General features: G+C 36.0%; 1 protein-coding gene across 1 annotated transcript in view; it reads right to left on the bottom strand.

Annotated features, from left to right (window-relative positions):
• The window catches only part of LOC149789973 (uncharacterized), a 101360-nt gene extending 95028 nt beyond the window's left edge, over positions 1 to 6332 (bottom strand). Inside the window, exon 1 of the mRNA XM_089973149.1 lies at positions 5254 to 6332. Within this exon, the coding sequence (XP_089829275.1) occupies positions 5254 to 6225 (972 nt within the window). The 5' untranslated portion in view covers positions 6226 to 6332. The remainder of the gene's footprint in view (positions 1 to 5253) is intronic.
• Between the last annotated feature and the right edge of the window lie 18147 nt (positions 6333 to 24479).

Raw genomic sequence — 24479 nt, 5'->3', positions numbered from 1 at the left:
ACCCCAATAAAAATCTTCGGAAAGACGGCACGCTGATTGCAACTTTGGACTAGCATGTTGGTGCTCGTGTTGCAGACCGTGCAATTTCTGGACCTAAATATATTAAGAAAACTGATATTTACTTAAAACACATCCCTGTCCTGCCAGCAAACCACGACGACGGGGTAAATGTGCGTGTGTACAAGACAGCTATCATCATACATATCAATTAAGCTTTCAAATCATGCTCCTTATATAGGAATTATAATGTAACTATACTCGAAAATCCAAGACCCAAACAAATATTCCCCTGAAACAATTTGCAATGCTGAAACTACCTTTCGGTCTTTCGGCTGAACAACGGTGCGCTGTGGCGTCAATTTTAATATTGCGAATAATAATTGCTGCACTTATCTTAGTTGCCTTTGCGATTACAGCTTTGTTTTGTGGGTCGCTTTATATGGCTGAAAGGTTCATTTACGAAATTGTCAAAAGACAACAACAAAAAAACCTAAAAATTAAACAACGTCGGGATCCGCGTCTTTTCCATAAAGTTGACAAATACACGGTCATGAAAAACTAAATATGGTCTAACGTGCATAATGCATACACCGCGATTCTATTTAGCAAAAACGGATTATTAGCTCGCTGATAAGCACATGAATGTTTTTGCGCAGTCTTCGCCCCGCCTTCTGGAACAACTTTATAATACTGTTGATATAATCAGCATGGTGTCCCGTTTTCCTAGTCGGTAGCCGATCCAGATGGATATTATAAAAAAAATTGGCAAGTATAACAATAGCGAACGGTAGTGGCTATATGTGTCTGATTATAGTCCATTTATCCCATGTAGAATTCTTTGAATGAGAAACTTAAACTAGTACGTGAGTAAATTTGATTCGTACAGTTAAACTGAAAATGTGGGAAAACCGAAAAATTAAGTCACGCAGTGCAACACTAGCATACAGAGTCTATGCAGATTAACGCCTAACAGCGTTGCAATACAGACAGTCTCAATTACATTGATGTTGCCACGAGGGATGGCTCTTGCATAACCAGGACAATTACGTTTTAAATGTCAACCTGTAGAAATAAATAAACTCGGTTCTCTTTTTGAGAACTATATCGACAAATGCTGGTCTCCGAAATGACTGAATGTTATCTGAACACATCATCCTTCCAAATGAAATAATGCAAATATCCTATCAAAACAAGATAAATCTAGAAAACACTAGAGCCCTCTGAATGCAACACTACACCTGCATCATGTTATCCTTGTTACTCAGTAATACTTCTACTGCTGGTTTAGTAAACTGTCATCGTTCAGTCGCCATACCGTCACTCGAATATACAGCAATTAGAGATATTTATTCTGCCGTATCCAATCCTGCATTTGTGGTGAAGTCGACACGCGGTTTGGTGGAAACGTTGCCCACAGTCTCATAGAAATCCGTGTATATGGCTTCTTAAATTATCCAGCAGAATTATGTGACATTACACAGAAATTTACTTCGGAGATCCAATGTTGAAAAATGACGTTTTTGTGTCAAATGGTTTATTAATTTGGAAGGAATGCTACTCTTTGAATTTTAATTTGTCAAATAAAGATCTATTTCCAAATGTTAGTGGTTATATAATTGTGGAATATAGCTTGAACTCGAGTCTAAAGCTATTTTATTTTCATACATAAAAATTGATATGTGCAGCATCTGAACAAGAATGAAACGAAATGCGAAACATCAGTGTGTTCTTCTTTCTATATAGAATATTTGCCTTAAAATAAACAAATAAGTAATGATTTAATATTGAATTTATGAAACTCATTGAATAATTTCAACCTCCTGCTCGCCAAGGATTGTTTCATATATTCACTATTACATCATTACACGTTTGAGATCCTCTATATATTTAAAATGGTTGTAGTGGCGTCTTCCCTAAATAAATTTATATTGGACTGGTTTTCGCCCATATCGTTGGTACTTTTCACGTTCGACGCTCTGACGTCTAGGTTACTACCAGCATATGCTGAACACAGGTTGAAATGGTCATGCAAAATTTCCCGAAACTGTCGCCATATAAAAACTGACAACCACAAGCCCCAGCGCTTTATACTCTAAAGTGAGTCGTTGTGAAGGGCAAAGTCAAAACAGTGACAATACAAAAAAAAGGCGTTTAATTTATAAATGCTGACATCACTATTTCTAATGGAATCAAAACTTGAAGATATTCTACGTTTGGGCTAGTTGTCTGTTTGTGTGTACGTACGTAATTATCACAGAAATGTTGCACCACGACTCTCTCTCTCTCTCTCTCTCTCTCTCTCTGATAATGATTAGGCGGAATTGTATTTGCTCTAACCACCTGTTAATCGCAGACCCATGATACGGTGTGCAATCTACAAATGTAAAGTATGACCCCGTTCCCAACGTCTCTTCCACCCATGATGAAGATGAGTCTATACAACGGTGTCAAATTAAGCCAACACTGCGATAAAATTTAATTGAAGTTTGTTTTAGTTTAATGACCATAATATTCAGTACCTTTTCATTTAAATGTATAGACACGACTGGATTCTTTCCCAAATGAATTAGCTTGATTCCGTCCTATTTCTAATTTACCAAACAATGATGGGAGTTAATCTTGATATACACCATCAGCAGTTAGCAATACACATTTTTAAACGGTATTTAAATCATTATGTCATACCTTTCAACATTCCAGAGTTCACTTCACTAATAATGGTTACCTTATAATACTTCATACAGGGTGTTCTCATACGACGATTATTGATTAAAGATCAGTCGGTGCTATATATCCAGGCAAAGTTCATTTAATCAAGCTGAGTGAAACCCATACGAAAATAACAAACCGCTGTGACAACCTAACTATAATCCGCTTGTCGTGGATCATAGTCTGCAGTTGTTTATTGATTATAAAAGTTCTCTGTATTTTGCATATCTGTTGTCAGTAACGGAACTTTGAACATGTTAATTTTAAGACCTATACCGACACCCACCCAGTGGGTTTACAGTCTTTATCTTGAACGGTATAGGAGTTGCAAGGGCGATATGACCTAACTTCCGCCATTTCATCGCCATGTGCGGGAATAACAAATGATTTCTTACCTTTGTTAACCGGTTTGATGCAATACTATTACAATAACAAAATGCTTCTGCTGATGACGACGACAACGATGACTTCAGAATTCAAACAAGAGACCATACCATTTATACGATGTGACGAGAAAACTACTGTTCACAACAAAGAAAGGAAAGAACAAGCAGGAACAATAACTGATCCCAGGAATTAATGACATTTTCAAATTTTACATGGGGAAATTAAATCTTACTAAGTATCCAAACGCCAAAATACAGGCGATCTTGTCTGTATGAAATCCAGCATAAAATATCTACTTGTACCGACCTTGCCTATTATAACATATGAAACGATCTGATACCACATATAGTAATAAGCGTGGTGAATCCAAATATTTATCAGGAGGGGATGTTAAACTGAAAGAACGATCACAGTTCTGCATTAAGAATAAATCTTGCGCTCTGAACATGGATATCTTTCATCGATCTGTGTAGAATTGTTCTGTTTTTGGGGTTTTTTTCCTTTGCGGCATAGCAACACACACACACACACACACAAACATATATATATATATATATATATATATGCCATTTAGTGCAGATGTAATTGGAGTAAAGTAACTTGAGCAAAATTTTAAACGGTTGCATTACATTAATCAAAATGTGAGGGCTCTATTCGCTCAACGAAGAATAGCTAAATGGGGTTTTGTTAGCATGTATATATTGATTACCATGTACAACGTATCTGGTTTGGCTCAATTTTGTTTGGATACATATTTGCATTTGTTCAGAACCTATTTGTGGATCAGACTTCTTAGTACCTATTGCTCGTATGCTTGTGAATGCAGCTAGTCGCAAAATAGAGGGGTGATGAAATTCGGGTTCCTGTGTTCGTATGCTAAATCGATATTTACGTTAATCGCATTTCTTTTAAGTTATTTTGTTTAAGTTTTGAGTTTTAGACCATGCACAAAGGCGGACAACAAAAGGTCGATTATTGTAGTTTCGTGTAACTGATGCAATGTAAATGATGTAACGTTACATAAGAAAATAATATATAACAATTGTACATTACTTTGTTGTAGCATTACTAACATTGTTGACATAGTAGCCGACCTGCAAGTTCAACTTAGATGTACTGCATGAATGTTCTCAATGTAACATACGAATGCAACAAGTTATTAAAATAATTGCTACGAGTGAGAATTATAAATTGAATTCTCTTCTCTCTTAGTGTGCTGTTATGATCTACGAGAACGGTATGTTATTCAGACAACGATTGAATTGTGTTACCTCTAATTCATGATATTTCTTTAAAAAATAAAATCTGGTATTGTTCGAGATAGGGTATCAGTTTCAACATCTTCTATGTATGTGGTGTTCGTTAATAACTTGTAGGAATATAAAAATATTTTTAATTGATTTTAGTTATGCTGCATTTTATATTTTAACGATCTTCAAATATTGACACCAATTTAAATTATATTTAAAAATATTTTCAACATAACAAACGTTACATATAACTGATATACCGGATGTTTATGTCAAAACGGTTCCAGTTTTGATAACTTTCTTAGGATTGAAAGGAAAAGCAGTATAATATCTGAAAGGATGCAACTAGACTTCAGTGGGATGGCAACGATCTCTTCACGATACCACAGAGGATACGGAGATACCAATGATTCGTGACTGACTTTAAAAATTAAACCGCTGACATTTTGGCAGGATCATCGTCAAAAGTAATTTTACGGAGTTACGGAATAATTGTTTGTTTCTTAAAGAAAACTTTGCAGCTTCTCAGCATTCACGAGAAATCATCCCTTATTGTGGAAGGTATGGGTATGTATCTACTGGTATTATGGCACATCATATTTTCTCAGCAAATCGCAAATAACGTGAACGGATGTTCAACATGACTGCTGGTCAATATTAGTGATGCTGCTACTACTAGCACCGATCACCGTTGATATATTCGTTGTCAAAATTATTTCATTTTAAAAAGTTTCTGTTTCTCATAACGTCATCCGTCATTTTCTTATACTTTGATCACTAACTGAAATGTTATTACGTGAGTACAAGAAAATAAAGACATAAATAGTTATGTTAAAAATGTCACATATCTATTTTTCTAGCTCTAACGATTCGCAGTTAATCACTACAAAGCTTGTTCACCACATACCTGAGTATCGCTTCCATGTTTCACGACGGCCTCCAAGGTCACGCGTGAGTTTCGCACAGCATTTAATAGGGCCTGGCATTCATGGTTTTCCTCTTGTTTTCGAATTGTTTCTTGTTTATACAGCTGATCTCCTTCCGACTTGACCTTGTGTTCTAAATCATCAAGAAGGTCATTTAGATTTTTCCTGATCTCCTTAATCTTGTTAGTCATTTCTTGTACTTGTGATTCTAGACTAATGATACACGAATCATTCCTTTTCTCGAAATTCATGAGGTGATCTTCAAGTTTTTTCATCTCTTCAAGGACCTTGAGAGGTTCAACTGCCAGTAAAAGACGGTTAGCATCCTTTTTCAAGTCCAAAACTTGGTCGCAGTTTCTGTGATTTATGATACAGCAACTTGCACAGCAAGCAATTTTATGGTCTCTACAATAAAATTTCAAATTTTCTTCCTCGTGTTCTTGACAGCGAAAACCCTTGTGATATCTGATTAAGTTCTTTGGGTTGTTTGTTAGCTCTTGTATGGTTATGATAGAGTGGTCCTTCGATATCTTTTGTTTTTTGTGAACATTAAGACAGTTTTCACACATTGCCTCCTCACATACCACGCAAAATCCATTAGCTGCGACAGAGACGCCATCAGACACACAGCAGTCGCAATGTCTATCTACTTCCTCTTTGTCTTTGTCTCCTATAGATTGTAAAATTGTATTGATTGGAAAGAGAGAAGCCCACAAATGTGAAGCGTTACCTTTTCGTGAAACGGGAACCACGGCTCTGCATGTTGGACATTCAAACTGTTTCAGTTCCTTCACTTTTACAGCTTTGGATGAAATATAATTTTCCAGACAACCTTGACAAAACGTGTGTAGGCATGGCAGTTGTCTAGGTGTTTTAAATTTACCCAGACAGATTGGGCAGTTGGGTCTCTCTCTATGCTGACTATCTCCTTGATCTGTAGCAGCCATTTCCATAGTATTGGTATATTCCTGATAAATATATAAAATTTAAATCTTTTCAGTCTTGAAGAATAGTTGTGCAGATACGTCTCATGTCAATGATTGTGTTAAATCTTTTCCATAGTTCATGTGCTGTCCTTGTCGACTCTATCGGGACGAACAGAATATAAATAGAACTGCGATATATATTCAGGTCATGTTACCTAACGTCCTAGTATCGGTTCAACACACATGTACTTGAACTTGAACTGTATACAACACAGAGAGGGTGTATTGACGGCAAACAATTTTGAAATCTTTTCAAATGTCAAATTACCCGGTTCTTCGTTTAATGACTTCATCCCACCTTCTCATTTTTCTTTGTAAGTAGTCATATACGCTATGAAAAAGTCATTAAGACTATGACTAAGCTAATGAGATCATGGGATGTAAAAATGGCTCCATCAGAAATAATAATAATAATAATAATAATAATAATAATAATAACAGCAACATTAATAACAACAATAATGATAATATTAACAATAACAACAAAAGCAACACCTGGAAAAAATATTAAGAATCAACAAATTTCTTGGTATTTGCCAAAGGATAGAGAACTAAGTTACATTCATACAGATATTTTCTCCTCTGTTTCTATGACATGCATAATATGCATAGGTGAGATAGGTATGTGAAAATAATAACGTATCTAACCAAAATTAGTATATCCATCCATCCATCCATCACTCAGTCCATCCATCCACCCATCCCTCAGTCCATCAATCAATCCATCTATCCCATCCGTCCTTCAATCTCTCTCTCTCTCTCTCTCTCTCTCTATATATATATATATATATATATGTGTGTGTGTGTGTGTGTGTGTGTGTGTGTATACCTGTCTGTCTACCTTTCCATATATTTATCTATCTATCAGTAGAAACGTGAATGATATCTTCTTAACCTTTGTCTTTAGTTTGTGTGCTTGTCTGTGCTTACGCGCATGCGTGTGTGTCTGTCTGCGTGTGTATGAGAGAGAAAGAGAGATAGAGAGATGGCCAGAAAAAGACCATATCTAAACAAAGTATTCATCTATCTATATGTAGTTAATGATGGTTAGGAACATTTGTGTAATGCTATCTTATATATCGTATAAAATTTCTTCTTCTTATTCTTGTTCTGAGAGAGAGAGTGAGAGAGAGAGATTTGGGAAGCGGCATAATTTATAAAAAGTTAAAATTTTCCTTTTTAGTTCAAATTTTCGATTTATTATTAAAGGTGAATATGTTTTATTTCCTTCGGCATATCTTTTGTAATGTTAAGATGTATTTTATTTAAATTATTAAATAAGTCCCACCCAGGCTCGATTTTGGTTCGAGTTAAATTAGTGAAAGATAGATGTAAAGCTCCGTGCCCCCAGTCAACAATGCCGACGGTTAAATGATTGAATATACAAAAAAGTGAAATTCACGAATAAAAATTTAGTAGTAGTTCAATAGTCAAATTATTAAAATTTCCCAAGTACTCTCCTTAAGCTGTGATTGCCTATTGCATCATTTGATTAGTAGTGTGAGATAGATTTCCACCTGACCTTGTATTCTACTCATCTATGTATTCTTCTCACCTCTCCTTCCAAATTCCTTCTACTCCTCCTCAGAACTTTCTCCGAATTCCTTCTCCTCCTCCTCGACTTCGCTATACTCCTTTTCCTCCTCCTCGACTTCGCTATACTCCTTCGCCTCCTCCTTCACTTCTCTATATTCCATTTCCTCATCCTCCACTTTCTCCTCCTGACTATGTTTCCTCCTCCACCTTCTCTTTACTTTCTCTCCACCGACTAGACTTTGTCGACTGCTCTGCTAGTCTCACTTCCGTCTCCCTCTCTTAGAGACTCGGGACTGAACTGAACCGGAAGTTATGCATCCTGAAAACACAAGGACGGTACAATATTTTTCCTTAGCCCTCTCATCTCATATTACACTCAGCCTATCATTATATAACGGCCATTACATTTCTTCCGTCAAGCATTCATTCACATCGAAATACTCATACGTTCTTGTATGGTAAATTAAAGTCGTAATAAAAACACGGTATCAGTTACTTCTCATACATTGCTACTGTTTATTCGAGCCTAAAATTCTTTATAAATTCTCTACTTTTGATGATATTTTAGAAAAGCTTGCCGATTTCACTACAGATTTCAAAAGCTGGGGGAATCCAAATTTCAAAAGCAAAGTTTTCTGAAACATTTATCCAAAATTCATAAATCCGAGGACGAGAGCCCAATTATTATGTTACGTGTTTAGTCTCGAATAAACAGTAACAAAAAAAGAGTGAAAACAACAAGCTTTGATAAATTTAACACATAATTTATTTCCCTAAACAAAACACCATAAAAATGAAAAAATAAGAACTTACGGTTTTAAGAATCAAATCCAAAAATAATCTAAGAATAATCCGCGAATACAATTTTTAAAGTCCTAATAATGAAATGTTCTAATGAATTCAAGATCGAGTCCTGACGAACAATCCAAAATGGAAGGCGATGACGTATACTGTATTCAGTATGGTGTTGTATCATCTACAGTACTTTTTTATCCACAGTCAATTATATACCGATGTTTGAATTTGAGAATAAAATTTAAATAAATATCTTTGTCCAGATTTTCTGTATGAGCACTCAAATATTTCCAAGACAAAGAAATAATCGTTTAGAATCCAAATAATTCGAATAAAAATTAAAATGTAATTCCCAAACTAGTCACAAACACACACTTTCCAGTGCAAAGAAAAAATCCCCGACTGAGTCAATATCTCTATAAATAAAGATGATACAGTAACTTCAAGCGTAAAACATATTCCCGGATGATGGTCAATATTTTAGAATCCTCAAGAAGCATTCACGCCTAAAAGCACGTAGTCCCAGTATGACCTTGACAAAAACTAATTATTTTACTCTAAGAATTTAATAAAAAAATAGCTGTTCACTTGTCTCAGTGATTTCTGAATTAAGGCTGAGAACTAGGTCAATATAAGATGCAAAGTTCTGTGTTTACTATTAACTCTAAGGTAAAACAATATTACACGAAATTAAGAAATAAAAAGATTTTAAAACTTAGAAACTTAGAAACAATTAATTTAAATCAAATATAACTTAAATCAAATATAGATAACAACATACATCAATAAATTGCATAACATCAGTAAATATTCCTAATCCCATTATACTAAACAATATCACAACAATCAGACGCATTTCTTTACATTGCAACTCATACAAAGTACACAAATATTCAAATATCCGTGCTCTGATATATCCATAGTAACTAATCGTACACACTTCAACCATTTTCCAAATTCACAATTCAAGCATGCGTAAATTCTAACATAGCACATGCATAAATGCATCAGTTTACTACGAAGTAACCTAATAGCGAATTACAAAATTCTGTATCACAAACTAACAATCTACATAATTCTCTCCATAATACTCAAGCCAATTTCTCAATTATGCATGTAAATGAAACACTGCAAGGTACTTCTGCATACTAAACGATCCTAGTAATTAAGTATACATACTACACATAATTACAATTCCAATGCCGTAATATTCTGCAAAAATCGAGCAAATAGCTTACCTACCTTTTCGAAGCTTGCCTTCCCTTAGAATTTGTTTCTAAGTTTTAGCGCCAAATTACGAGTGGCTTTCTCAGATTAATTCTATTTGCTCAGCAATCTTCCCAGGAGAACTACCGACCTTTTGCTTGTGCGTTATGAAGTTATAATTCGGATCTAAATTGTTAACACACCCTCTATCACAATTTGGATATCGCCTTGAACCGATCCGATGGAACTTGGCTAACAATATCCATCTCGCTGTCTGTCCACGCGGGTTTTCTCTGATCACTGAACAAACCTTAACATGTAGGTGTGATACGGCAAGCCTTCGTCCAGTTGGCACGAGCTATCGCCTGTATCGATTCAAGATTTCGCTTTATGGCCGGTCATATAACATTGCGTAAGAGATTAACATTAGCCTGCGGAAGTCTTCAGACATCAAACACATGCCCGCGGTACTATTTCAAAACAGGTAGATTATAGTTTATACATGACTTTATATCTGAGGCTTAGCAAACGTGACAGTATTAATTAATATTCACAAATCTGTTTCACTTAGGCATAAAAACCTATTTATTTCTTTAGCAAATGGGGCAAAACATCATGATAATGCTCCATTTTGCAAGTTTTGTTGATTTTTCAGTTATTAAGGAATTTGTGTTGTGCAAACTTATCTCCCAGGCAAGCAAAAAATATATAGTGATAACAGGTTCCTCAACTCTAGATCAATCTATGTGGTGTCATTTTGGGTGTTGCCTGATGCATTTTTGAAGGAGTCTACTGTTTGATATCATGCACAATTTTTGTTTCTTGTTCTTGTGTGATAATGTATGTAAACAAATATATATATATATATATATATATATATATATATATATATATATATATATATATATATATATATATATATATATATATATATATCTGTGTGTGTGTGTGTGTGTGTGTGTGCGTGTGAGAGAGAGAGAGAGAGTGCAAACCAGCATTTTCGAAAGAAAGATAACAAAACAATATTGTGCATTCATTTTAACTTAGCGATTGTCAGTATCGATTTCTTTCAGGTTAACTGCGATTGTAGCTATTTAATAAATTTGGGACACTTCTGTTGATTTCTTTTTGAGTTGGTTTGTCCATATGGATCCACTGTCGTCGGTATATACATTTTTAAACCAAAAGAAATGAGTGGTATATCAATGAGACAGTGTAAATCCTCTACAAATGTTTTCTTTATACTAATTTCTAATACACATACGTGTATTTACAATATTTTCAACGGAGCTATGATTGACTAGAAGCAACTGTTTATTCACGGAGTGAGAGAACTCACATCCCTGCCCTGTGTGTCCGCTACAAAATGTAGTTCTGCACCTTTTGACGCTATTCACAATCCTCGTTCGAAATAGATACGTGTATTTTCGTTTCTCGATCATTTATTTCCAATCATATTGTTTGAATGAATATGAGACACACTTATGCGGGGCCCCGAGTGGGCTAGTGGTCTAAAGCGCTCACCGTTCCGGGTCACTGCCATCTCACCTCTGTCTGCATGGATTCTAGTCTTAGTCTAAGGTGGGTACGTGAGAAAGATTGTTAGTAGCTGCTTGGGTCGGTGGTTCTTCCAGGAGTTTTCCCGGGTTCTTCCTCCGCCAGTTATACTGGCCGCCATGTATAGCCTATCTTGTGCTGAAAGTGGCGTTAAACCCTACCACAACAACAACAACACCACATTCATGATTTAAATATGAAAGAGGGCTTAAATGAAGAAAGTAGAGCACTACAAACACAGTATAGTGAGCTTTTTGAACACTGAACGTGCAGCCATTCACTCCCCGTCTGGAGGGGCATCAAGAGGCAATATAAACGAATTTATGTATTTACAGCTGATTTACATCATTATTATGCTTTAATTACCATGGAGACCGACCATAATATTCTTTTTATTCTACAGATATATCTTTCCACTTTTTGTTAATCTTATGATGTACGTTCGTTTTTTAAAGGATTTTCGCCTATATCTTGTTACGATAGTCCAGAGAGAGAGAGAGAGAGAGAGAGAGAGAGAGAGAGAGAGGGAGAGAGAGAGAGAAAGAGACTGTGGTAAATTTGATATGCTAACAGAGCAAACAACAGTGAGAGAGAGAGAAAGGGTGGCATGTTTGGGAGCCTTACTTACCGTAAGGTCAATTTTTTTTTTCCATTCCACTGTTTCTCTGTTCATTGATTGATCTCTGCTTGACCAATCGAGAGAGAGAGAGAGAGAGCATTACATAGATTAAGGCATGCCTGTGCCTCATAACCAATAAATGTACCGTACAAGCTTGACAAGCGATTGCAACATTGTATCGTTGGTATTGTGGAAAGTGTAAACATACCGCTACGACGACCATTGTTCTTGTAGGTTACTTGCTGCAAGTTCAGTTTTAAGAGTTTCATCAAGCCCCAAATTATTTTTCTCTTTCATTCCACAGATTTCCACTTATTTCGTCTCTTACGCATGAGAGAGGGAGAGATAATTTGTATCGATACTTGTTTTTGGCGCTAATGATAAATCAGGGAAATTCATCATTGGTATAGAGAGTAAACAAGCGATAGGCCACTGCTGAAACAAAGTTTGTATATTCTTATTAATGCGCCATGAGCGGGTCAAAATTTGATATAGCAACAATATTGGTATATCAAATTGCTTTATACCAACACTTTAAAAACCATGCTATATATAATTTATACCTTTCATAAAAGCATCATTTGTAAAATGACAAAATAACAATAACAAATGCTTCATGCATATAGTGCTATGTCGCAAACAAGTACATACTTATGTCAATCAAGTATTTTGAACTCTCAGTTCGACGTGACCTAAATCTAACACAAATATCTTATCTTTAAAATCGTGCATCACTATAGAACTCTGAACTCTGATAAGGCTGGCATCACCGAAATATCAAGGACATGTCTGAATAATCGTAATGAGAGAGAGAGAGAGTTGTGAAAAGAACATGACACTAGTAATAAAATTATTAGGTATTTGTTCTCTCTCATATCAAATTTGTTAAAATTAAAATTGCCAAATTCTAATGTTTTACATATCCTTTTCGGATCGAGAAAGAACTTGACAAAACTGTAAAACATACATGTATTTTGAGTTCCACCAATAAATATATGGCCTTTGGGGCTATAATCAGTACGTACGAATGGGTGTGGCTGGAAATGTTAGTTTTTTGTCCTAATTGGTATTTTCATCTCAGAAATCGCTTATAAAGTTACAGAGTGGAACAATTATAGTATCCAGGTTAAAACGTAGGGAATAAGTACTCAAGGATAAGGATAGACCCCGAGACCTATTCTAGTTGCATATATGTATTTCCCAAGTATACAAAGTAGATACATATATAAATATAGAAAGTAATTTTAATAGCTTCTATAAAATGGACTTGATGAAGCACTTGGATGCTCCTAAAACATGATCCATTGGTTTCATTTGCAACACATCTGACAAGTGTTACGATCTGAGTTAATGATCACACACACACTGACTCTCAGACGTGGTAGACTTTTATCTAAGAATTTATGTCACCTTTTCCCACCCAATAGTTGTATGCACATTGACGGACCACCTAATCATATTCCAAGGTTTGAAGTCTCCATCTTGAACATGTTGGACGAGTCGTACAGCACTGTCCAAGTCAAGAAATCACAATGGACATTCATATAATATTAGGTATTTGCAAATAATTCTCCTAGCCCCAGCTGCTGCTGGTTAACTATAATTCTGAAATCATTGTGCACATCTACAGACCACCACAATTATTTCTGACAGTGTCATGTTATTTTGAGTCGTGCATGAAGACTTGAACGACATTGTACAAATATGCACATGCACAGTATCATAATCACATTATGTTCTCCAAACAGCGCTTTTTAATAAATATTGTATCAACTTCTGAAACCTGGCTCTCTTTCAGGACGATGATAATTATAGATTGTAAAATACGGTTGCAAGAAATTGTGTAGGAAAACCAGTCAACCTGACCCAGACACGTACAATGGAGAACCTCATGAGGTCACGAGCATAATATATATATGTACAGTAGATGATGTATATGGCATAATACATAACACATAAAATGAAGTCATTTGTTAAAAGGTTTACAGTGGTATATCCGAATTACTAGCAGCTGTGTTTGAAGGATGGACATGATTGTGTTCCACTGTATATTTTAGATGCCTTCCATGACTTCATGTACAAATAAACGATGGTGAATTCTTTCGAAAATGTCACCGTTAGTTTTAGATTTGAAGCCCTGCAAAATTCTTTGGCGGTTCACCTCGTGCGCAGGAATACCATATATTCATGATGTCTATCATTGTCATAATTATTTGGTGGTTATCGATGTCCCGAGGATGATCAACTATTGTCTTATAGCCCAAATCTATGGAATATTAAAAATGAAATTAATAGATGGTATAATGGAAACGTGTGCAAAGATACTAAAGAGAACAACACAATCCCTGTATACAGAATGCAACAATTTAATCAACTGGATAGAATAAATTAAAATTGTACATGACCAATGTTGTCATCGGCCACACCCTGAGTCAAAGCTTTTTGCCTCGCTCAATAAAAACCTATATTGCTTGAGTTTCCGGTGAAAAAAAAGTCATCTTTAAAACAAGAGACCTCGCTTGGGGAAACACACCCAAAGCCATCAACTTTCCCAATCAGAACGTAGGTTTATCTAAACGCTGTTACTAACACACGCCCCTCCAGTGTTTGTCCATTAACATAAGAATCATCTGTTGAGGAATGTGCAGGCATCCACATCCATTGCATAAGCATTGACTGCAAAGGACATTTATAGCTTTGTTTGTGTTATGCACTCTGATCAATTCCTGTTGCCCATATGATTGACTACTGTAGATGACATGTATAGGCATCCATACCTATTTCCAAATGGGATTGACTTAAAGGGCACGTATAGGCATCGATATATATTACCAAATTGATTGACCGGATAGGCAATGTATATGAATCGATATCTATTAGCATTTGGGTTGACCGTATATGGCATGTATAGGCATAGACACCTATTATCATATGGATTGAACTTAAGGAATGTGAAGGCATCGATATATATTTGCATATGTATTTACCGTATAGGGGATGTAAAGGCATTGGTATTTATTAGCATATGGATAGACGGTATAGGGCATGTATAGGCATTAGTACTTATTCCCATATGGATCATCGGCATAGGGCATTTATATGCATCGATATCTATTACCATATGGATTAATTACTGAGGGCATTCATAAGCATCCGTATCTATTAGCACAATGATTGACGGTAGAGGGCAGGTATACTCGTCCATCGATATATATATATATATATATATATATATATATATATATATATATATATATATATATATATATATATATATATATATATCTTGGCATCCGTCCGTCTACGAGAGACGATGGCATAGCTCCAAAGTACGCTTTTGCTTATCCTTCTTTTTAGCTCTCTTTTCAGCTTGCTTTATTCTTCTCTTTTCCTCTGCGTTTTGAACTCCCTGCCTGACAGCTAGACGCCAGCTGGAACGGTTGTTTGCACAGCTCTCCCAGTCGTTGACATTGATGTTTGCTGTCTTCATATCCTTCTTGCAAACATCTTTGTAGCGCAGATGTGGTCGTCCAGTTGGTCGTGCACCTTCTGCTAACTCCCCATATAACAGGTCCTTGAGAATGCGACCTGGGTCCATTCTCTTGACATGGCCGAGCCTTCGCCTATATATATATATATATATATATATATATATATATATATATATATATATATATATATATATATATATATAGATAGATAGATAGATAGATAGATAGATAGATAGATAGATAGATAACTGTACCTTGTTCCATGAAAGTTTTTGGGACGCATACTGATGAGCAATACGCACGTTTTAAAGTAAAATTACAGCTATGAATGTCCAGACTTCATACTTGTTTTTAAATCACACAGTCAGTTATGTTCATCGGAACAGAATTAAACAACATGTTTCAAAGTCTAAGTCAGGCACTTTGAATCTAGTTTGAAAAGGTGTTGTCGGAACTTGGTTTTAAGGTGGATAAAACTGGAGTACCAGCCAAAATCATACAGAAAAGCATCGATAATACGGATCACACCCATACAAAAGTATACAGAACAACATCGATTATACGGATTACCCAGGCAAAATCATACAGAATAACATCGATTATACCAATGACAACCAGGCAAAATCATACAGAACAACATCGATAATAAGGATCACATCCATACAAAATCATACAGAAAAGCATCGATAATACGGATCACACCCAAACAAAATTATACAGAGCAACATCGATCATACGGATGACACCCAGGCGAAATCGTACAAGATAATATCATTAATACGGATGACACCCAGCCAAAATCATACAGAAGAACATTGATAGTACGGATGACACCCAGACAAAATCATACAGAAAAGCATCGATAATACGGACCACACCCAGACAAAATTATACAGAATAGCATCGATAATACGGATGACACCCAGCCAAAATCATACAGAAGAACATCGATAGTACGGATGACACCCAGACAAAATCATACAGAAAAGCATCGATAATACGGATCACACCCAGACAAAATTATACAGAATAACATCGATAATAAGGATGACACCCAGCCAAAATCATACAGAAGAACATCGATAGTACGGATGACACCCAGACAAAATCATACAGAATAGCATCGATAATACGGATGACACCCAGACAAAATTATACAGAATAGCATCGATAATACGGACCACACCCAGACAAAATTATACAGAATAGCATCGATAATACGGATGACACCCAGACAAAATTATACAGAATAGCATCGATAATACGGACCACACCCAGACAAAATTATACAGAATAGCATCGATAATACGGATGACACCCAGACAAAATTATACAGAATAGCATCGATAATACGGACCACACCCAGGCAGAATCATGCAGAATAACATCGATAATACGGATGACACCCAGGCAAAATCATACAGAATAACATCGATAATAAGGATGACACCCAGACAAAATTATATAGAATAACATCGATAATACGGATCACACCCAGAGAAAATCATACATAATAGTATCGATAATACGGATGACTCTCAGACAAATCACACAGAACAGCATCGATTATACGGATGACACCCAGACAAAATCATATATAACAGCATCGATAATATGGATCACACCCAGACACAATTATGCAGAATAGCATCGATAATACGGATCACGGCAAATAAGCAAAGGTACAAAGTGAGTAACTAAATCTCTGGGCTGTTAAGTATTTGAGTAGACTACATTAACACATTAAGCGGTCTGCAAAATTTGCATTACATATTTTTCTTCTTGCGCGTATCGTTTATGTGTAGAACACTGTATACGGTTTATGTGTTTACGAGCTATTTTGTTCTAATTTAAATTCCCTACCTTTTCATGAAAAGGACGATCGCAACAATCAACCCTGCTCTACATGGGAACTTGCTACACCATGTTCGAAGATTTGCCATACCGAAGTGACCTTTGTAAAAGGTGTGTGCTACATTTCGCTTTCCACCATGTAAAATTTCGCTTCACTTATCCAATGAAGGTATCAAAATCTTTTTGTCTTAGTTTTGTGAAATATGTCCTCATCTACATGCAGTTGAATGGTCCGAATGTCACAATAATGTAACTCTCTCTCTCTCTCTCTCTCTCTCTCTCTCTCTCTCTCTCTCTCTCTCGTGGTTTGGACGAGAATCACAATTGACGTAACTATTACTTATATCTAAACACGTATATATTTTTAGAATCTGAAATATCATCAGTAGTCACAAGGCTGGTGTTGAAACAAATGGCCCTTGAACTTTGAGGAATACCGTCCGTGATGACCCTAATGGGATTGCCGTCTGATATCTGCTGGTGGATGTTGTTAGACAACCATCCCACCACATAGACCTTATCATCCCTGCCTGTAATAACATCTCTAGGACCCTTGAGGCTGTCAGTACTGTATATGTAAATCTTCTTACCATCCATGTCAAAACAGTACATTGAATTTGCCAAAAAAAAAAACAGTAACGCATACGCTGGTACAATATTAATTGACCGTGATAGATGTGGTTGACGAGAGACATTGACAGTCAAACTGATGACATATCTCCTCATATCATGTACTGTTGAAAAGACTCCAGTAGTGTTTACCTTTATCATTACAGTCACCAGCTACATGGACCATTGCTATCCCGGTTGTAGCAACACCCCAACAGGAATATTTGGTTTTAACCTTCTTGGCGGGTTTGATGGACATGTTTGTTACAGACAGGAAATGAAGTATTTTCTGAAATGGTAAAGACACTACCACCTTATGATGATCCACTACACAGATGTCATATGGGTTGTCTAATAGTGTAAAGCTGGCGATGTATTGGTACGAGGAATTCACCAGAATAACTCATATTCTCAAAATCTGCTAGCAACGCTTGATCTCCTTGTAAGTATGTGATACCTATATAACAAGGACTCTTATAATCAGGCATTTCTATCTTCACAGCATCCGCCAGCTCAATCTCACATTCCTTCAATGGCTTTACCACTCTTGATATAGTAAAACAGACACGTTCCTTTCTATATATCACTCTCCCAATATCAGACATCTGGGTCAGGATGCACTGAATTTGTGGATCAACTTCAAGATTTCACGTGACGGTCTCCGTCTCTTCAAAATTCTCTCTTATCTGTTCAAAATATAACTTCACCTGCGACCGCGTTCTGTCGGCCATGATAAATATCTGAAAAAGATACACTTACGTAAATGGAAAATAAATCAGTAGAATCGTTACCAGTTATTCTTCTTCACATTTTTTTTTTACATTTCAGTTTAGGAGATTATAGGAGGAAATCACAATAAATATATTTGTACCATATCCTAAAGATTTTAATAACCTGAATGTATTTTCCATCTTGCATCAAAACACACACACTCACACACACACACACACACACACACACACACACACACACACACACATATATATATATATATATATATAGAGAGAGAGAGAGAGAGAGAGAGAGAGAGAGAGATCTGCATCGATGCAAAATTTACACACTTTCTTCATTGTCACAAAGCAGAAGGAGCGTTATTTCTGTACTCATTGCCTCTATCTCTAACACAAGAAATGTTGTGAGACATACAAACATATGAAAATGCAGACAATTCTGCCTTGGGTGTAGGCGTAAGCAAGTTAATCTACGTCATAATGTATTTTATTGCTTTGATAATAGAATGAAAGCCTAACTCTATTTTATAAGACAATTGTTTCCACTTAGTCAAAAGAAACGAAAGGAATGAATTAAAACTCAAATTAACACTTAAATTTCAGTGTACATGATGAGATCCGCATGGATGATTATGTATATATATTCTTGAACATAGTGACTTGGATTTATAATGAAATAGAAACAAAGAAACCTTGGATAATGTTATTGTGATTAAACAAAGACTCTTGGCACATCTCCACCTTACAGGCCATCACAGGCGCATAAACACTTCCTGTGTACGATGTATTTTGGAATACCACTAAAGTATATTCAGAAACTTTAACCAATATGACTTGCTTTAGACCTTCTAGGATTCTTTGGGATTTAATTCGGAATACCACCGACTAAAGCAGTTTTCGGCGGTGACAGCGGATGTCGAGACTTCTCCTCGTAGCATTGGACGAGTGCGACAACTCGAAGAGGCTGTGGCAGTCCTGAAAGGTGGGATGACGTAGCTCACGGAGAAAATACCCATTGATCCCATTTGCTTTTGCTAACACTGGCTGACCTCTACTGTATTACCGTATTAGGACCAACGGTGTAAAGCCTCGGAGTGCGCTTTTACAAAAATATATTCGTGTTGTTCTCCCTGACACACAACTACTTCTGGACTGGTTCCTTGGTCAAGATACGTGTAGCTTAGGTAGCAAACACATCTTTCTGCGCTTGCGATCCGGGACAAATCAACGCAGGCACACTTTTATTCTTGCATTCAAAATTGATCAACCTCACATCGATCTCCAGGTGTTACTGGTCTTTTATAGACGGTCTATACTAGACTACTGCTTGCCTTTTGCATCGTAAGTCCAGAGCATGTCGATGTTGCAGACAGCATATGTATTATTTTTTTTAAAACTAAAAACTGATAATTTGATATTTGAAAAGATTTTAAAATTATTTGCCGTCAATACACTCGCTCTGTGTTGTATACAGTTTAAGTTACATGTGTGTTGAACCTATACTAGGACGTTAGGTAACATGACCTGAATATATATCGCAGTTCTATTTACATTTTGTACGTTGCGATAGAGTCGACAAAAACAGCACATTGGACTGTGGAATATATTTAACACAATCATTGACAAAAGACAAATCTGCATAATCATTCTTGAAGACTGTCAATATTTAAATTTTATATATCTATCAGGAATTATTTATCAATGATATGGAAATGTCGGCTACGGATCCAGGAGATAGTCAGCATAGAGAGAAATCCCATTGCCCAATCTGTCTGGGTAAATTTACAACACACAGACAACTGCCAGTAGTGTTTACCTTTATCATTACAGTCACCAGATACAACTACCTTTGATTTCCTTGCTGTAACGACACCCCAACAGGAATATTTGGTTTTAACCTTCCTGGTGGGTTTGATGAACATGTTTGTTACAGACAGGAAATGAAGTGTTTATGAAATCGTAAAGACACTACCACCTTATGATGATCCACTACACAGATGTTATATATGTTGTCTAATAGTGTAAAGCTGGCGATGTATTGGTACGAGAAATTCACCAGAATAACTCATATTCTCAAAATCTGCGAGCAACACTTGATCTCTTTGTAAGTATGTGATACCTGTATAACAAGGACTCTTATAATCAGGCATTTCTATCTTCACAGCATCCGCCAGCTAAATCTCACATTCCTTCAATGGCTTTCCCACTCTTGATATAGTAAAACAGACACGTTCCTTTCTATCTATCACTCTCCCAATATCAGACATTTTTTCATCTCTTCAAGGACTTCAGGAGGTTTAACTTCAGTAAAAGATTGCTAACATTTTTACTCAAATCCAAAGCTTGGCCGCAGTTTCTGTGTTGTACGATACAGCAACTTGCACAGCAAGCAATCCCGTGGTTTCTACAGTAAAATTTTAAATCTTCTTCTTCGTGTTCTTGACAACGAAAATTGTTATTAGTAGTAGCATCTTAGTAATATTGATCAGCTTTCATGTTGGCCTTCCTGTCACTTTTTGGCCGTCATTTTACCTACATATAATATCCCGTCTCTTGCAACTTAGAATTGTTCGATCGGCTTAACAGATATGAGAATGTTTGAATATAGCTATAGACAACTAGCTTTGTCTTTTTATACTCACATGCGAAAGAATCACTCCTACAGTGGTCAAAGTATAAGGGAATTACGAGATGAGAGTAAGAGCAAGAGTAACAGAAACTTTGAAAATGAAATAATTCTGATTGCAAATGTTGCAATTGTTATTGTTATTATTAGTAGTAACAATAGTAATAATAACCAGCAGTCCTGATGGGCATCTCTTCATTATGTGTTTGTCATTTGCTTAATAAGAATGATATGCCACAGTACCAAAATAATTGTTGTTTAATTGTTAACACCACGCATCGTTGGTGTCTCCGATTCCTCAGTCGAATCGTCAGGAGATATTGATAATCCTACCGAAGTCGAGTTGCCTCCCTTGAGATAGTATACCACTGATTTTGTTTTTCCTTTCATGCTCAAGAAAGGGATCAAGATCTGTGACTAAAACAGTATCGACACAAATCCTCTGTATATCATTTGTTGGTTAAGGTGTGTAATTGTTTAAGAGCGTTAAAATATGTAATGTTTTTGTGGATTTAACGCCATATTGCAGACCTGATACATGGAGGCCATTATAACTGCTTGAAGAAGAACCCGGGAAACGCAGGTAAGAACCACTGACCCAAGGGAAGCTACTAGCACACTTTCTCACAAAGCCAGATTGGCCGATCAAAAGAATCAATCCCACGCGCACAAAGGTGAAATGGCAGTAATCGGTCAAGGCTCTCAAACTGCAGCATCCATTTTATTTTGGTTTCAAATTAACACTGTTGGTACCTACTGGCTCGCTTAACGAGATGAGTGACAAAGACAGTTTCGTCCGTCGGAAACGCAAATAAAGAGTGAAGCGCATAACATGATCTTAGTTATTGTTCCAGTCATGAGAGAAAGCGCTTGCTTACGCTGAACAAGATCGTGGAAGTGACCATTGCAGCCGCTATAAAGGGCCAAGACTGTCACTTGGCTCCTTTGAGGCACACAGCATACGGGATTACCATTGAAAAGCTACAGAAGGTATGGATTTGTGCACGACCACTTTCAATGGTCAAATCTGTGTCCCTCGTGCATAATCTTCCGATGATAAGCGGATGCCTTCCGAGAAATAAATCCGCCATACTATCGATAATATACGCTATAAATACTGCTTATATGTTACAAGCATATTTTCGATAGCCTTGAGGATTTCTCAGACTAAGATTAATATGTCTAATTCTATTGATAATGATCCTAATATTAAACCTCTACTCAGAGAGAAAGTATTAGATATTTATTAGTTGTTTACAGAACATATAATGATTTTGATCAGTTAGACAATGAACTTGATTTTCGAGAAGGTGAGCTTCAAATTACAGTTTTACATAAAACGTAGCAAATAATGAAATAAAAAATCCTAAATAAACAATGCAAATTAAATATGCATAACAACTACCCTCATATATAAAAATAATGATTTATATTAAAATAAATCTTTCTTTAAACTATTAGTGAAATTTACATGAGATCAAAATAATATAAGATGAAATGACATAAAGTATGCATGAAACATTAAAATATTTCTATACAAGTGAAAGTGCATCTTCAATTACCTTATATTTTCTCTCGATGTGCCTGGTGTCAATATTGTATTCATGCAGCATCAAACTATACCTTAAAAATCTCTTTTTTTGAAATACATTGTTTATTTAAGAGGTTTTTTCTTTCTTTCTTCCTTTCTTTCTTTCTTTCTTTCTTTCTTTCTTTCTTTCTTTCTTTCCATGCCTAAGAATCGGTTGCCAAACTTGTTGTCGAAGCACTTTTCCCATGCTCCACTTAATCCTAAAATCAAAGCTCCGAGGACAATCTTAGTGGAAGTTGTATTCACTGGCTAAATGAATTGAGCTCTGGTTATGCTTGTCAGTTCTTAGAATGTGTGTGTGTGTGTGTGTGTGTGTGTGTGTGTGCACGTAACTTCGTCTGATGTGGGGTGTTTTACATGGCAATGAAAAACCTCAGCTCATCTTTTGCAAACGTAGCACATTCAGATGTGTAATTCCATCTGTTTTACAAGTTCGAAGTCCAAAGTTTGCCTAGAATGAAATTCTTCTCGCTATCATTATACAGTTTTAAAATCTTTGTAAAATTCTTTCATTGGTCTTACCGCGAGGGAATATTTGCTACTTGGAATTAAAAAACAAAAATAATTCAAACTTCATTAGCAGCAGCTGGACTAACAACAACAACAACAATAACACTAATAATAATAATAATAATAATATTTATCACGAAAACGAGAACGTTTGAAACACGGCTTCCAGGAACTTCTGGGACAAAGTGTGATAATTCATCGAAAGCTAAATGGTTATCTTTAACAAAACGTTTCAACATGATTTATAAATATTGATTAAAACAGTTTGCATGCATAATGATATTTATTAACAAGTTACATGATTAATGAAGGTCGGAAGATAGACGGACAGATATGTGGATCCCTATGTTCATGGATAGATAATTATGACTTAACTCTCTCCCTCTCTCTCTCTCTCACACACACACACACACACCCTCTCTCTCGACGTATCAATTTAATGGTGGATTATATACACACATGGCTTAGGCAGACAGGAAATTATTTATCATGTTTCTTTTACAAACAGGTTGGTTTACCTGCAGTGAGAATCTTTTATTGGAATTGCTAATGCGCCTGCATCATATACACTACATTATCAAGAATAGAACCGATTTAGCAAAATATGAAATTGAAAAAAATACAAAAGATCTAACATAGAAGTTAGAAATTACACCAGAGATCAACCTAGAACATTAATACGGACCTTATCTAATCAGAGTTATTTTGGTTGTGACTTAGTTTCGCGACTCCTGTTGTGGAGTGGAAGGAATTGTAATACAACTTCATAAAACCATCATACATTTGGCAATCCATTTTAGTAATCACGCTAGGCCTCATGACATGTACTTTATTTATTTGGATACAAACATGTCGGGTCCTAGAAAGAGAGACAGAACAGAAAAAAAAACTGGGACAGCTGGATTACACTTTAATCAGCTGAAATAAGGTTTGGTACGGTTACATTTCTAACTTAATTTCATTTAACGAGAAAGGTGAAGCGATTTTATTTAACTATGATATATGTTTAATGTTCTAATGCATACAATGTTCAGATCGTGCAGGATATATGGGTTGGAGTGAGATATGGGTTGGAGTGAGATAATGGTTGGAGTGA

Source organism: Sinohyriopsis cumingii, chromosome 10 (genome assembly GCF_028554795.1).
Source record: "Sinohyriopsis cumingii isolate HCF-2022 chromosome 10, ASM2855479v2, whole genome shotgun sequence".
In the NCBI taxonomy this organism is placed as follows: domain Eukaryota; kingdom Metazoa; phylum Mollusca; class Bivalvia; order Unionida; family Unionidae; genus Sinohyriopsis; species Sinohyriopsis cumingii.
The sequence above is the reverse complement of the archived record's forward strand: the minus strand, read 5'-3'. Positions and strand labels throughout refer to the sequence as shown.